At 44.6% G+C, this 16,341-nt stretch overlaps 1 protein-coding gene and 1 long non-coding RNA gene across 2 annotated transcripts in view; one reads left to right on the top strand and one right to left on the bottom strand.

Annotated features, from left to right (window-relative positions):
• EGLN3 (egl-9 family hypoxia inducible factor 3) overlaps nucleotides 1–6,280 on the top strand; it is a 28,001-nt gene extending 21,721 nt beyond the window's left edge. Inside the window, exons 3-5 of the mRNA XM_008526304.2 lie at nucleotides 602–738; nucleotides 2,488–2,561; nucleotides 3,395–6,280. Of these exons, the coding sequence (XP_008524526.1) occupies nucleotides 602–738; nucleotides 2,488–2,561; nucleotides 3,395–3,426 (243 nt within the window). The 3' untranslated portion in view covers nucleotides 3,427–6,280. The remainder of the gene's footprint in view (nucleotides 1–601; nucleotides 739–2,487; nucleotides 2,562–3,394) is intronic.
• A 612-nt stretch (nucleotides 6,281–6,892) lies between these two features.
• LOC139084710 (uncharacterized) lies at nucleotides 6,893–15,205 on the bottom strand. The gene is made up of 3 exons (XR_011542349.1): nucleotides 14,695–15,205; nucleotides 9,965–10,159; nucleotides 6,893–7,075 (listed from the first exon to the last, which is right to left on the bottom strand). It is a non-coding gene; the product is annotated as an uncharacterized lncRNA (long non-coding RNA).
• Between the last annotated feature and the right edge of the window lie 1,136 nt (nucleotides 15,206–16,341).

The raw sequence follows: 16,341 nt of genomic DNA, 5'->3' as shown, positions 1-16,341 counted from the left end.
CTGAGGCCTGGACTCTCCGTTGGTGTGGGTCTTCCATTAGGACAGATCGGGGATACGTGTAAAAAAAGTAATTCAAGAAAGACAGTGATATATGTAATAAAAGGTACAGATAAGGAAGCCTGAGAGTTCAGAAAAAAGAACATGTAACTTCCAACTGATGAGATCGCATAGGAGCTGGAGGAGTTCAAAAGAAAGCTGTAAATTCTACTTGAAGGGGATGTTATGCGTGATGACTACCCTAGAAAGCTGTTAATGTTAGATTGAACCGTATGAAATTGCTGGGGGGTTTTGTAGGTCAAAAACAGTCAAAAACTGGCAATTCTGTCTGATTCCACCTAATAGTACTCCATTTTGTATCCGTGGGCTTCATGATTGTGGGGGTGGGAAGGCTTCATTTGGTCTCAGGTGAATAAGGAGATGGGTCTAGCCAAGTCTGAAGTAAAATTTAGTACAAAGTAAAAGGTTGAAGTAAAAATTTGGAGTAGTACACACTTGGAGTGGAGGTTGAAAGATGGCATGGTTTCTAGACGAGGCTGAAATATCATTGTTAATTAACTATGTGTAAGGCCAGGAAATAATCCACCTTCTTTGTGGCCCTCAGTTACACGGTGGGGTCCTGCGGATATTTCCAGAAGGGAAATCATTCATAGCGGATGTGGAGCCCATTTTTGACAGACTCTTATTCTTCTGGTCAGACCGCAGGAACCCACATGAAGTCCAGCCTTCCTATGCGACCAGGTAATAGTCGCGGCCACGCTTCCTCTTGAGAAGCCTCTCGTACAAACCCCAGTCCCCGGAGAATTCTCTAAACTCGTGTCCTGTGCACATGAGGGACCAACGACACCCCAAAGCTGAGAGCAAACCTGTTTGAAATCAATAAAAATTGAACGGGAAACTTTGGGTTCTTTAGTACACAAAACCTAACGTCAGTTTGAACTAGCAACACATCGTTTTCCATTAGTGAGCATATTGGATTCCAAATTTCCCGGGATGTTTTTCTCTTCTCTCCTTTCTCCCCCACCACTTCTTGAAACCCCCTGGAATTGAACTACCCCCAGAGAATGTCAGCGGTCACAGATCGGGAATTCTGTCTGGTCAACTCTGGATGAGTTGACAGGTTGCTGTTGCAAGCAGAGAAGGAACCTTGAGAAAAGAAAGAGGACTTTGTCCTGACTTCTTTTCCTTTTTACCCTTTCCTTAGCTTAAAATTGGTTTGGGCTCACTGTATTCATTGTGTTCCAAGAATTGGATTTTTAAAAATCCTTTCTTGAGATCATGCACGGGAAGATTTTAGGAGTAACTGAACAACTTAGTATTGTTTAGTATTAATCTAGAGACCCTTGGCATAATCTTAATTTCGAATTCTGCCTCGCACTTACCTTTGTTTTATGGCCAAAGCTGTAAACCAGGAGGTATTGGAGGCCGGCGGTATCTGGTGCGGCTTGAATTGGGAATAGTGGTTGGGGGCAGGGAGAGAGAACTTGCCTAGAAGGATAATGACTAAACCTTAACAAGCCTAATTAAATTAAAATCACATGTGTAACGTGCCTAAGATTTATAAGTATCCCCCTCCAGAAATCACAGATCTGAGCCCCACACAGGGTTGCATATTAAATGTCAAATTGGAATGTGCCCTAGGTGAGCAGGTAACTAATTCTACCACCAAATCTGCTTGTGGCTTGTTTAATGGGGTACAGTAATTGGACTGTGTCATTCATGCCAGAATTCCCTTCTTGTTCCTAGTTCTTTGATGACCAAAGTCACAAGGGAAACGTTAGGAAATGTTGATGGGAAGCCCTTGAAAAAAAAATCAAGTGCTATAGAAATTCTAGTAGCTAATAATAATTGTAAAATGAAACTTTTTGAAAATTCACGCCTGAAATGATGGCTATTACAGTCTTTCTTATAGATGGAATAAAGGAAGTTAATGGGAATGCAGTAGATAGCTTGAGGGCATCCATTACTCCATTGCATCTTTGCCTCAGTGTCCAAAACTAAAGAAAGCAAGCCATGCGTTTTAAGGGTCCTGTCATTTAAATAAGTTATTCTTCAAAGCTTCACCCAGATGTCACCTCCTCTTCTCTGTGCTCTCCCCACCAACTTGGGTTTCCCAGTCTTTGGCAGAATGTCTCCCTTCTAGTCCTTTCTGTGTAGATCGTCTTGACTTGTTACATTATTTCTTAAGTCGCCTGTCTCCCCTGCTGGAGCCTGTGCTCTTAGGGAAAGAGGCAGATGTATTCGCGTGGTCATTTGAATTCCCATTGCCCAGGATAATGCCCGGCACATACTTGGAATTCCTTACATATTTTATTACATTTAAATAGAATTGAAACCAGAGAAGTTTATTTTAAATTAAAATTAGGATGGACTTCTAATAATAGAGAACACTTTAAATGTTGGCTTTACAAATGACTCTCATGTGAGACTTACAGTATTTTTAATTTTTTTGGTAATATTTTTAAACATATATCTGCTTATTTTTCACAGATACGCTATGACTGTTTGGTACTTTGATGCTGAAGAAAGGGCAGAAGCCAAAAAGAAATTCAGGAATTTAACTAGTATGTGTTTGATATTTTTCTGTGATTTTTGATCAAATCGTTCCATTTTATATATATTCTAATATACTCTGTTCAGTCTCAGCTGTGGCTTAGCTTCCTATAATGACATCTTGATGGGCTTAATCCTGAAACTCTGGCCTTAGCTCTGCTGGAAAAATCAGAAAAAAAGGACATCCCCCGTGAATGCCCACTGATTGGTGACCGTTTATAATAGATGGGAAAGAGTTTACTTGTTATCATTAATATTCACCTATCAAACATAACATTAAATTTTGCTCATGAAGGATTTTGGCACATGAAGGAAATACATTGGAACCCAGCTATAATGGTTAATTTGTTATATTGGTATGGGACCATACTCTTAATATAAAAACTGGGCTCGTGTAATGTAAACTGCATATGATCTAACACCATTCCTGTCCCATCCAGTCAGTATCGTAAGGCAGCATTTCCCAAATGGTGCTGTTAATCGGGTAAGTTGATTTGCAAGAAGATATATTCCTGGTCTCCAAAATGTGGGAAATATTACATACTGTATCCCTCTCTTGAAGAGTCACAGTGCTCATTGGCATATTAATCAAGAAAAAGGAATCTAAGAAATCCTGCAGTAAAGTTATAGGTCACCTTGCCTAACCCATGACTCATTTGTACTGAATATCTATTAATAACAAAGAAAACACTTTTTGCTAAGCCCTATCAGGAAGCACTTTGCTCAGCTTTGTTCTGTAAAATGGGAAATATTTACTGGAGGCTTTTGGGGTGACATTTGTGACATTAAACTCATCAGATCTGGCTCCTTACCCTCTTCATTTTCTTTTCTGTCCCCAACCCAGGAAAAACTGAATCTTCCCTCACTGAAGACTGACCGAGCTCTGAAATCCGCTGGCCTCATTCCTTTTAGTAACAGTTCCTGAATTCCCTTTAAGAGTTGAGATCCAAAGAAGGCCTCTTCAGTGACTCGGTGACAAGAACCCCCCCTATTGCTTGCATCATTCACATCCCTGTCTTGCCAATGGTACTTTGGGTTTTCTTGCCAAGACCTCATCCACCTTCAGACACTCTCTTTGCCAGATGAACTCATTTGCTAACCCCAGAAATACCTGCAGACGACCTAGCTGGCCAGTGGTTTAACTGATAGCTTTGGAAATACTGGCCATCAAAAGAAGCGCTTGGAACCACGGGCGAGGGAATGAATCCTACTTGCACTTTATGTATGCTTCCTGATTTGAAAGGAGGAGTTTGCAAAGAAGAAAAATGGTGACAGATGCCACCAAGAGGCATCATTGAAGCCTTAACAGCAGGAAACAGAAATTTGTGTCATCTGAACAATTTCAGATGTTCTTAATCCAGGGCTGTTGGGGTTTCTGGAGAATTATTACAACTTAGTGACGTTATTACCTCTAGAAAGGGCTGCTGTCATAGTCATCAATTTTTAAGTATCCTGTGGGTAGACACTCCTTTTTCTGGTCCTACAACCTGGACTTTCTGTCTCTGCCTCATTTTGCTGAAAATACAACTTTCTGATCACAGATGACAACACCATTTATTTTCTGTTTTTACTTCTTACTTAGAGAACCTAATTCTCCAGAGGCAAAAACTAGACATTAGTCGTTTTGCTTGCTTTGTTGAAATGGAATTTGAATTTAAGTTAAAGGGAAAAAATCTAGCTGGTAGTTTAGAGTCAACAAGCTCTGATGTCAAAAGACCTGGGTCTACCAACATACAATAAACATGTGCACCTTGAGCAGTTTGAGAGTGGAGATGGAGTTGGGAATGTGGGCATTCCTGTTTCTCAGTTTTCCTTTTTGAGGAACTCACCCTTCTCTTTAACAAAATAAGAAAATAACAAAAAGTAGGCTGTTGTATTTTAAAAAGGAAATGGAAATAAAACAAAAAATCCTGAAAAGCTGTTGGAGTTCTTCCACGTTTTCTGTCCCCAATAGCATTATTTCAACAGACTTGACTCTCCAGATCCACTGAGATTGGCAGTGTGGCCAGAATCTTGGAATTTGCTAGAACTGTGGAAGGTTCTACTATTGCGGTAAGCACAGATAATGCTGCCTCAAAAACTCTGTGTCAAGCACCTATTTTATAAAAGTTTCTCTTCCTAGGTTTCAATTCCATTTTCATATTTTCAAAATCCCTTTAATTTCTTGCTTGAAAAATCCCATGAACATTAAAGAGCCAAAAATATTTTCTTTTGCCCTTTACAGATATATAGACTTTCCAAGAAAGAAGCTTATTTTTTCTATTTCTGGTTTTGGAAAGTTTCCAGATAAGACTTGTTTTGATTTTCACGATGGCTCTATTTTTTCCCATAGTGCTTATCAACTTCTCACTTACTATGTAATTGACTTATTTATTATGTTTATTGTGTTGTATCCTTCCTCTAGAGAGTAAGCACAATGAAGACAGGGATTTTTGTATGTTTTTAATCAATGGAATGTATTCCCAGCACCTAAAATAGTGCCTGACACACAGTAAGGGCTCAGTAAATACTTGTCGAATAAAGTCGCTCTCCTTCCTTAGTGTTGTAATGGTTTGCTTCATTTCCTCCATCTTTGGCAGGAAGGGCTTGCTAGAATTTTTGCATACACATGTTCCTCTCATTGTTGACTTACAAATTTAAACTCAGAGTTTTAGAATGCTTTGGACATAGTGTCATTTCATATTTGTTTACCTGTTTGAACAACAGGTCATTGACCACTATGAATCTGAAAATGGAACAAAGGAGAATTCTGCCCTTCGCTATCCTGGGACTGGAGGAGTGACATGAGAGTAGCTTCAGATAGGTCAGAGCACCTTCCTCCTTCGGAACAATTTTGAAAAACTTCAATAGGATAGAAAGAAAGAGGGTTGTTTATTAGGAATTTTATATTTCGTAAAATTGTAACTTTTTTCCCACAATTACTAATGTCATGAGAGTGATAGTGACAATGTTCTGAAAGAATATCATGTCGTTCCAATAGTATGTCTTGTATCTTTCATTTTAGTCAATATTTTGCCTTGCCAAAAGATCTGACCTCTTAGGCCCTGCTTATTCCTTTCAGATAAACGTCCTGTAAACTAATAAACAATGTAACAAATCAATTTTTAATGCACTGATTTTTCATGGCTGACTTTGAGTCCTGGAAGATGAATCTGGAAAATACGACTCTGATAGTGTCTGCTTTTTGCTTCTCTCTTTGACAGCCCACTTAGGGGAGGACTTAGCCTTGCCGAAGAAACGTTATTTGGCAAATAATCTGATCAATTTCCTGTATATTCCTGGCAATGAAATGTTAAGAGCCTACCTCAGTGTTACATCACCTATATAGTGCAGAGTCCTTGGCAGGAGATTAAATTTTGAACCAAAGATCCAATTTCATGGAGATAAAAAGTCTTACCTAAGTGCATTAAATAGATCTGTAGTAGAGTAGTTAATACCAGTTAAATGCTGGACTGTCTGAATCATGAATTATCCATTCAGACATGATTTTGTTTTTCTTCTTTAACTCGGGTTTTTCAGAGGCTGGGTCATCCTAATTTCTTTTGGCTTCTCAGTCTTGAAATTTCCTGTGTTTTAGAAAGCAATGGTGGGAAACGCCATGCTGGATCAGCAGTTTGTATAAAATAGGAGTTTGGACGTGTCAGGTACTTTTGTGTTTTATCAACTGTGAGGACAAGCACAAGGGATGTTCTTGGTAAAGTTATTTTAAATAAAAATAATGTGAAATTGACATAGCTGCAATCTTGAATCTTTTGAAAGGCATGAAAAGAATACTGGTTAGCAGGGTGGTTAGAGACTTGTCAAAACAGAGTGAAAATGAGTAGTTGTGTTCAAAACGAAGCTGGCTATAATTGAACTCTGTTGGCTAATAGATGCTGGTTTATATTAAAGACCCCCTAGGGACTGGCCCCATGGCCAAGTGGTTAAGTTTGTGCACTCTGCTTCGGCGACCCAGGGTTTCGCCAGTTCAAATCCTGGGTGCGGACATGGCACCGCTCATCAAGCCATGCTGAGGCGGCGTCCCACATGCCACAATTAGAAGGACCCACAACCAAAAATACACAACTATGTACTGGGGGGCTTTGGGAGAAAAAGGAAAAATAAAATCTTTAAGAAAAACTACAAAAAAAGACCCATTCTGCTTTCAGACCGTCTACACCCATCCAGTTGTGACTTTTCATACGCTGCTGTCTCACCATGTTGGTAGTTGAGGCCCTTTGCGAGTCTGCATTTACCACGGCCTATCTCGTTCACATTTGCAAGGCCAGGATCAGAGGTTCATGATATAGGACGATTGGTAAGATGATGTCACATACTCAGCACCTATTATGCCAGCCTGTGCTACGTGCTCTCAAGTGTTTATTCTTTGCAGCCACCCTGAGACGGCTCTTCCTCTTTCCAGATGAGGAAGTGTGCTCAGAGCAGTTAGGTGGCTGGTCAAAGGTTACACGGTGATGGAGCAGCAACCAGGCTTTGATTCCAGACTTCCAGCTCCTCGGTCCTCATTGTCTTTGATGTCTCCTTCCTGCAGAGGAGATGCCAAACAGAAGAGCAGGAATGAGTGGAGTTGGGAGAGGGGGAGCATTAAATGCTTGCTGCTTGATATTTTTACATTATGTTTTGGTTATCAACAAGGGTTTCATGCCAGCATCCTAAAGGAAGGTCAATTACTGAAAATAAACCTCATGAGCAGAAAACACCAACTTCTCAGTTGAATTCTCACTTGACTTTGTGATGGGGTCTTTCCTGCATGCCTCACAGGATTGTGGGGGAATCTGGGCTATGCGGCCAACACTGGCCTCTCAGGCGAATGCTGAGCAAGAGCTGGATGGCGTGTGCCGTCTCCCACAGAGCAGAGTGAAGCAGTGTGGGCCGTCTGGAAGCACAAACAGATTGGGATTTCCTGGGTGCAATTTGGAGGGCTCTCAGCAGATCGCAGCACATTGGGACATTCAGACGGTGTGCAAGTGGCCCTGCTCATCTCCCTATGCCAAAGCACTCGGAGGGGAGGCAAGGCAGCAGATCTCTCTTTCTTATTGATACACCTAACTTTCCAGTTCAGGCTTGGGGTGGAGCTGAGGTGTCAGTGGAGTTTTGATCCTGACAATTCTCCACCTGATAAATGGAAACTAAGGGGAGAGACAAGGCGTGTCATCTTAAGGAATACTTTATCACCACTGAATGACAGCAAGTAGAGATTTATAAACACTGTTAATTTTCAAAGGCATGTGGGCAGTTTCTACCCACTCTTTTTAAGGTGGCTCCTAGAAGGATATCATTTTCATTTCTTTAAAACAAACAGCTCCGGGGCAGGACCCGTGGCCCAGCGGTTAAGTTCACGTGCTCTGCTTTGGTGGCCCAGAAGTTTGCCAGTTGGGATCCTGGGCGCGGACATGGAACCGATCATCAAGCCATGCTGAGGCGGCATCCCACATGCCACAACTAGAAGGATCTACAACTAAAAATATGCAACTATGTTCCGGGTGGCTTTGGGGAGAAAAAGAAAAAATAAAATCTTAAAAAAAAGTGATAAAACACAGCTCTTTTGCTCCCTTAAATACTGTGAAAGACTATGAGTGTTGAAAAAGCATCAGATTTCTTTCTTGAATCTTGTTAGTTTGACTTTTGGTAAACTTAGCACTTAAGAGAGTCAGCTTTTTTGGAAGTAGTTGCTGCTTATGCTCCTGAATGCTGAGATTTCTCAGAAAATTTATAAAGACCATTTCGTGATGTCTCTTTAAAGTTAAGAGAAACATCTCACAGAATGGCTGTTGTGTTTTATTGTCACAATTTTGCATACAGACTTAAGAGCAGTTGTGAAGTGAAATTCATTATTTTAGGAGCAGATAAACACTGGGCCATTAACAGTTTAACAAGTCGTCTTTGTTCTGTGCCTGTTTCTGGAGGGAAATTGGCACCTCCCTTATGACGGATGCGGATGTAGAGCTGGAGACAACTTGGGGCTGAGGAATAGTGGGGACTTCTCACTTGGCATTCCAAGAGCTTCCAGGGCAATGGGAGTTAAGAGAGAACAGGTCTGGGTGTGGTAGGCCCGTTTGGAAGACAGCTTTGGAAGCATCCCAAATTCCCGTGGGATCCCAGAAGAGCTGTAGGTCTACAGGGTGGGGGACGAGGGGTGGGGCTAGGGGGTGGGTAGCTGTTCCTAGTGGCCAAGAGCCGGTTGAGGATGAAGGAAGCATAGTGAGCTGCTGAGGAAGGGCTTAAGTATTTGCCAATTACCTGGATTTTGAAAAGTTCATTGGAGGCCAGGTTACCTGCCTTACAAATGCCACGAAGTAGGAATTCCCCAGGAACCTTTTCCATTGACCTTTATTTTTCTGAAAAGGTAATAAATGCACTTGGGGAAAAAAATCAAATCATTTGGAAAACGTTTAGTGGGAAAAACATCTCCCCACCAACAACAGCCCCTTGGTCAGTTTCTTCTATATCCCTTGAGGGTTATGGGCCCGTCCTGGAAAGTCAGCACCTCCAGACGGGCCCTCCTCCCGCACGGTTGGCGCTTTGCTGGGTCATTTCCTCTCATTTTTATGCTTATTCATCCTGTGGCCTGTGTTCTCCTTGACATGCCCTTTTTTTGTCCACCCTCCTGTGGGGAGAGATAACATTCTCAGGACTTAATTCTCATCTGATAAGTTTTATTTTTAACCAAGCTCTACATCCTTTCCTCTTTGCCTCTCGCTTTCATGAGCCCACACTCTTCTCGGCCTTTTCTGGCTTTCTCCGAAGGTGTGAGCAGAAAGTCTGGTTGCAGTATATCCCGCCAGGGTTCTTCTGTCCCCAGCAGCCCCTCAGGGTACTGGAAGCCTGGATCTGCTTCCAAGCCCAGGGAAGCTTTCTCCTCGGCACACATTCTGGTTTTTCACTGGCCAATTCCCTCTTACCTTCTGCCTCCCCTCTGGGCTGTCTGTACATTTCCTTTTGTCAGGAAATTCACGTTATCTTGATAAAGGAAACACGCTTTAAAAAACAAGACAGCTGTGACCCGCAGTGATGAGCTTGGACTGAGGCTCCCGTCAGCAGTGGCCTTGCAGCTCCTTCAGGCTCCCACAGTGTGACAAAGCCATGACTTGACCTGATGATTCTTGGATTGAGATGAATGGAAGCAGCCAGTGTCCACCCAATGGAAGGGAAAGGTTTTGTTTTGTTTTGGATTTTTGCTTTTGTCATGAGACCTCTGACTGAGCCTTTCCCAGACAAGTATGTTAGGAGTAAACTGTGACCTCAACTACGTAAGTATATATATATATATATATATATATATATATATATATATATATTCTTTTTTTCTCTCCGACTTTTGACACACCACTCCCCCCCCTCCCCAAATAGGACCAAATATGGTTATGGCTGAGAGTTTTCCAGCCAACACTAGGGTGAAGAGGAAGTTTCTAACCTGGAGAGGGGAGCCGAGTCTGCGGGGACTGGCCGCATTCCCCAGGGAGGGCTGTGCATGGGAATGCTGCTCGGGACTTGAACTGCACGGCCTCCAACTGCATTTCGTTCTCAGTGGACCCGTTGTCTCTCAAGTATCGCTTAGCTCTGTCGTGCCTCATGTACACAGTCACTAATAGGCACTTGGAAACAAAAGCTAAAAAAAAAGAAAAAGATCCGTGATGTAGCTTCGCAGGCTGGAAGGCTACTAGCAAAGGATTTAAGAAAACTACTAATAAAATGTAAGCACTTTTTCGTAGTGTACCAACCAGGGGCCCAGCAGGAAATGGATGACACACACAAATTAGGATATTGGAGGAGAGTTCAGTAACAGGACTTTTGCCCAAGGTGGGGAGGGTATAGGGAAACCACGCGAGAGAGTGCGGTACCCAAGGCTGTCACCGCAGGTGGTGCCCCCCCAGGCAGGACAGCTTGTGGAAGGAAAGGGAGGGAAGCAGTAACTGAAACAGAGAGGCTGCCTAGGGAAGCTCCCTCACAGGATCTGGGACCTTCACAGGAGGAACCCAGCTGCCCCACGGGACCCTGCAAGAAGGGAGCCAAACACCCCGCTCTCTTGCTTCCTTTTCAGAGCTCCTGGAGCACACCCTTGGCTAGGCACACCTAGAAGTCACAGTCAACCAAGCCCATTGACAGAGGCACAGGTCAGGCTCTGGTGGCTCAGAGCAGGGGCATACGGATAGAGTGGGGACGAAAAGAAGATTGTCAACACAATTGGCCTCCAGAATTCTACAGGATGCAGCCCTGCCCGTCCCTCAGAGCCTGTCTCTTACTCCTCTTGCGCTTGTTTGCTATGTTCCCACTACACTAAACTTTTTCTGTTCCTCAAACAAGTCAGGCTGTTCCTGCCTCAGGGCCTTTGCACTTGCTCCCTCTACCTAGAGTGTTCCCCTACTGCTTTGCATGGGCAATGCTGGGTCATTTAGATCCCAGCTCCTTCAGGAGGATTTCCACTCCTAAAGTTCCTCCCATCTCACTCTCCAGTCATTCTATCTCACTATTCACTTTTATCTTTACATTTAAAAGAGTAATGGAACAGTTTTATTTTTTATTTACTTCTTTTGCTGAGCAAGATTAGCCCTGAGCTAACATCTGTTGCCACTCCTCCTCATTTTTTGCTGGAGGAAGATTAGCTCTGAGCTAACATCTGTGCCAATCTTCCTCCACTTTACTTGTGGGTCGCTGCCACCGCATGGCTGACAAGTGGTGTAGGTCCCTGCCCAGGATCCACACCTGCGAACTTGGGCTGTGGAAGCAGAGCATGCCAAACTTAACCACTACACCGTAGGGCTTGCCCCTGGAACAGTTTTATTTTAAAATGTCAATATTCTGGGGGCCAGAATGCATTGATCTGCAGAAGGCGCAAGTGACCGCTCCACTGGAGAGGTGGTGTTCTTGTGCTCTTCGCCATGGCCACCGGCACCGTATTTATCTATAGGGCCCTACAAAATTTCCCCCAGGAGCTTCAGAGGGGTTTTCCCTCTGCTCCGATCGCCATACCCTGACTCATTCTCACTCATGTGGATACAGAGCAACCAAAATTTGAAGTGACGACTTTAGTTCCCCACCCAAGGAATTGGCTTGTGGCCCACACCAGTGGATTTCCCTTGTCTTTCAGAAGGGCCCCACCGCACTCCTTTCAGGTACCATCGAACAGGGAGTGAGCCTTGAAGAGCCAAGTCTGGGTGGGAGCAACTTGAAGACTGTATCATCCTTGATAATTCATAGTGAGCTTCTGCAGCATGATCTCATTTAGGAAGGGGCCGGAAGCTGTTCGTAATGGCCTTCCTCCAAGGACCGTGACTTCCTGACATAAGCTGGCAGCCAGTACACATCTGCCACCATCGGACAGGGCAGACCTCCATTCTGATGAGTGGGTCAGAATTTTTTCATGATCATCCTGTTTTTGAGGACAGACGGTTTTGGGTCGGGCGCCAGGATTTTGCTCCAAGTTCTGCTGCTGACTGGGGGGCCACCATGCTTATCTTCTAGATAGGGCTTTCGTAGAGCTTGGATACAAGGGGAAATGCCATGGACAGCCAAGAACAGACCAAGAACAGTGGAAGGCTCCCTGGACTAGCACTGGAAGCAGAGAGAGCAGCCAGGCACTAAGAAACTCTCAGGGCAGCCCTCTGCCTCTCTCGCCCCACTGAGGTGTTCCTTTTGGACCACAGTACTTTAGCTATACAACTTTCCTGCTATATAACTTTCGGACTATGTGACATTCCAGCTGCTTTCCTGTTTCCCCATTCCCAAGAGAAGAAAAGGATTTTCAAAGTTCCTCTTTTTGGTCCAGACCAGAAATCTGGGCTGACTGACCTGTGGTCAGGTGTCCACCAGGTTCTGGGTGGAGGGGCTGGGATCGATTCACACTGTTCCCTATAGGGCTGTCTCTCTCAGAAGAGGATGTGGGCAGGACAGGCCCTTCCAGATCACACAGGGCCACATTCACTCTTGGTCTTTGTTCAAAGCAGAAGTGAAGTAATTCTAATTACTCCACACTTAAACAAAAGGTGAGAGCTATGTTTTACTAAAAATACACTTAAATGGGGGTAGGCTGCCTATTGGCCTCTTCGCATGTGCACTGATTTATGAGTCAGATTCACCGTTTGACATCCGGGCTCTGAGACATGAGACGCAGGAAATAGGTTTCGGTCAGTGGAAGCAGAGCAGAAGGAGGTGGGCTCAGGGAGCTGGGACAGCGGACAGGGGCAGAGGGCCGGCGCCCTGCTGGGTGGCAGCAGCTGAAGGCACTTTTTCTCATTTCACACCCTTTCCCGCGGTGGGCTCTGCCTCGTGCCTCACTTGCCTCGTGGGTAAAGTGGAATGAGAGTGTGAGTAACGCCTGACCCTGACGAGCAGTGAGAGCTGCACAAATTAGATCATGTCTCTAAAACCCGCACGGGAGGCTGGTCTAGGGGTGACCCACGCAAATGAAAGTAATATTGTTATGAAGTTTCATCTTCAAGGAGAACAGTTACATCATGATCATTTCTTTCCCTATTCAATTATGGCCAGCTGCTTCTTAGGAAAAAAAAAGGGACTGCATTTACTGTAGGTCCTGCTTTGTATTTGCCCCAAATCCCAGCCACGTGTTTCTCCTGCTCACAGTAGAGAGCCATGGAAATAGACAGCATCATAAAACAGATATTTCAAGGCTGTGTGAGCCCCGCCCCACCCTTTCTGGAAGGCGAGGCATTGGCGACATTTAACCACCTGTAGGGGCTGAGCTCCTTCACAGCTGCTGCTCCTTTTCTGAACAAACAGCCAAGCTCAGCTGGGAGGCGTCCTTAAAGGTCAGCTCCTCCTCCCTCCAAAGCTTGAATTTCTCCCCATGCATCACTAGTTGTGCCTTTTTTTTCCTGCAAAACCAGTCACCACACTTGAAGCAGACTGAGCACCCACTGCCCATGGGGTAGGAAGAGTGGTAATACAATGGCTGGAGGTCTGGCCCCATGAGCTGGGTCCTCCTGTAGTATTTTCAAGCTTGGAAAAGGTACAGCACTGAGATAAGGGGAGGAAACCCTAGCCACAGAGGTGAGATGCTCAGTTTTGACCTTCTTGGGTAAATGGTGCTGCTTTTTGGATGATAAACAGCACTGACAGGCAGGGAATGCTGCAAGCAGCTGAACACAACTATGGGCGCTGCGTGTCTGTGAGATGTGGGTGATTCGCTCAGATGCTGAGACAGCACTGGCTGCTTGGGGTCTGACAATTTATTTGTCAACAATACTTCATAGCAACCTGACAGCTAGTAGAGAGGCAACATGGCATATTGGAAATAATGTGGACTTTGGAGTCAGGCCCGATTTTGAATTCAAATTCAACTGTTTCTAACTGGGCAATTTGTGTAAGTTATCTAACCTCTATGTGCCTCAGTTTCCTTTCCAATTACCTTGCCTGCACTCCCTCTAATGATTATATGATAACCCATTTACAAAGTATTTCCGGTCCCCATGAATCTGGGCTCTACCAGCTTAGAGGACAGATGCTTCCTCCATCTTGGATGGACAAACCCTTCCCCGAGGAGGCACAATGATATTTCTATTGAATCTGAATGTTGGGAGAGCCACTTGACCATTTGTGGCGTCAGAAGTCATTACCAGGTAAACGGGCAAAAATGAATAACAATACAACCCAGTGTAGACTCGAGTGATGAATGAAACTGTCAAGGGGGAGTTAGGGTCTATGCTGCCCAAGAAGAATTCAGAGAACTATGGATGGCAGATATCCAGAGCTCCCCCTGGGGTCTGTCTACGGACGACCATGCTCGTAATAAAGGTTAACAGACAGCTCTAGCCACACTCCCCAGGCAGCACTGCCTGGGGCTCAGCCCTAGTGAGAATGCGAGTTTAGGGTACTGCGCCGCGTGAAGAGCCCAGACAGCTGTGGAGCTGGTTGAAGGAAAAGGCGGTGCCATGGATAGTGAATAAGTTACAGTTACTACTAATATACTGCCTCCCAGCGCCAACTCTGCCCGTCACTGCCTTGATAATGGAGCGAGATTCTGTAAACATTTCTCCTTTGCTGTCGGCCGCAATGCTAAACTTTGTCAGTAGAGGGCGCTGGAGGGACATTGCAGGAGGAAAAGGGCCCCTTCTGTTTACAGTGTTTCTGTCTTGCTTGCCCCATGGTTGTCCCAGGAATACGTGTAGGACACTTGGTGCCACTTACCCTCTAGCAAGTTTTATTGCCAGTCCTCAGCCCATTGCTCTGCCTGTGGCACCCCGCGGGAGGCTTTCTGCTCAGCACTGTCGGCTCACCCACTTTGGGCCAGCTCTGGCCCCTGCACCTAGGGCGCTTCTCCATCCTGTGGGCTGCAGCCTGGTCCTCAGGAAGGAGATGTGAACTCCAGCCTGGGGAAGGGGCTGCTCTTCCAAGTTTGTTCCTTCCTTGGCTACTCTTCCTCAGCTTCAGGGTATTCCTTATCCATTAGTATATTCTCTCTGTAAATAGTTCTTTACATTAACCTTCCCTGATGAAATTCCTATGTAGTTTCTGTCTCCTACTAGGACCCTGACTGATAAGGAATTGGTACCAGGAGTGGTCCCAGAAGATAGATCCCTCCCTGACACACACCCACTACACTCACCCCCCCTATGGTATTTTGGTATTTGGGCTTAAGCGTAGTGCTCAGCTGCTTACTGATGGGAAATGAGATGCTAGTAATCAATGGGATACTGGTAACCTGTGGCATGCAGTGGAATCACAATTCATCAGGCTATCACCTGTAGTTAATTGTGATGCAATGTCAATTGCTTCGGAATCCTGAGCAACTGCTGGACTTGACTGTTGTGTCGGTAATGATGACTACAAGGACCGTGATGTGGGGTGGGTTGCCCTGAGTACACTAGAGCATTTACAGAGAGAAAATGTCAAGCTCAGGTCCTTTAACTCTCAGCTCAAGTCATGGTCTGACTACAGAATGTCAGAGAGCTTCTGTTACAGCCCTACAAGAATTATTTCTTGTAACCACAAGGCTGATATTGCTGAAATCAGATGAAAAATTTAATTATGTGGGTTGTTGAATTACAATTGCTAAATTCAGAGTGTTGCCACATTTCTTATGTTAAAGTTGAGGGCATTGACTGGGAGAGAGTGGGATTCTGAAACTTGGAATGGGAATATCTGGCTAGACTTTGATAAAACTAACAATCTTGAGAGGCCAGCCGGGAGTGTAGCGGTTAAGTTCGCTCACTCTGCTTCAGCAGCCTGGGGTTCGGCCAGTTTGGATCCCAGGTGTGGACCTATGCACCACTTATCAAGCCATGCTGTGGCAGGCATCGCACATATAAAATAGAGGAAGATGGTCACAGATGTCAGCTCAGGGCCAATCTGCCTCCACAAAAAGAAGAGGATTGTTGGCAGATGTTAGCTCAGGGCTAATCTTTCTCCAAAGCAAACAAACCTAAAAATCTTGAAACCCCCAGCTCACCCTAAGATTCCCCAGCCAGTGGAGTACGTTACCATCTGCTGTCTGAGGAGACATGCTTTCCTTTGCTTGAAAACCCCGTAATAACCTTATTTGGAGGCACATGCCTTGAAAGGGGATGCTCATTCTCCTCAAGACCCCACACTCATCCCTTGTTACCGTTAATTAGCTTTATGACTAGGGTCGATTCCCAGCATGCTCCAGGGACGGGAATATGCTATGACCTGGGAAGAAATAACTTACACACTAAACGAAAGGTAAGCTTTTGCTAATCTATCAGGGGAAACCTGGAGAATATGGGAGCGGGTTCCAAGGGTGTTAGACTTACTGTGGTTACAGATTTTCCTCCTTCTTATATTTTTACAAGGCTTTTTGCTTTATGTACTTTG

Source organism: Equus przewalskii, chromosome 1, assembly GCF_037783145.1.
Source record: "Equus przewalskii isolate Varuska chromosome 1, EquPr2, whole genome shotgun sequence".
Taxonomy (NCBI): Eukaryota; Metazoa; Chordata; class Mammalia; order Perissodactyla; family Equidae; genus Equus; species Equus przewalskii.
This window is presented reverse-complemented; position numbering and strand designations above follow the sequence as displayed.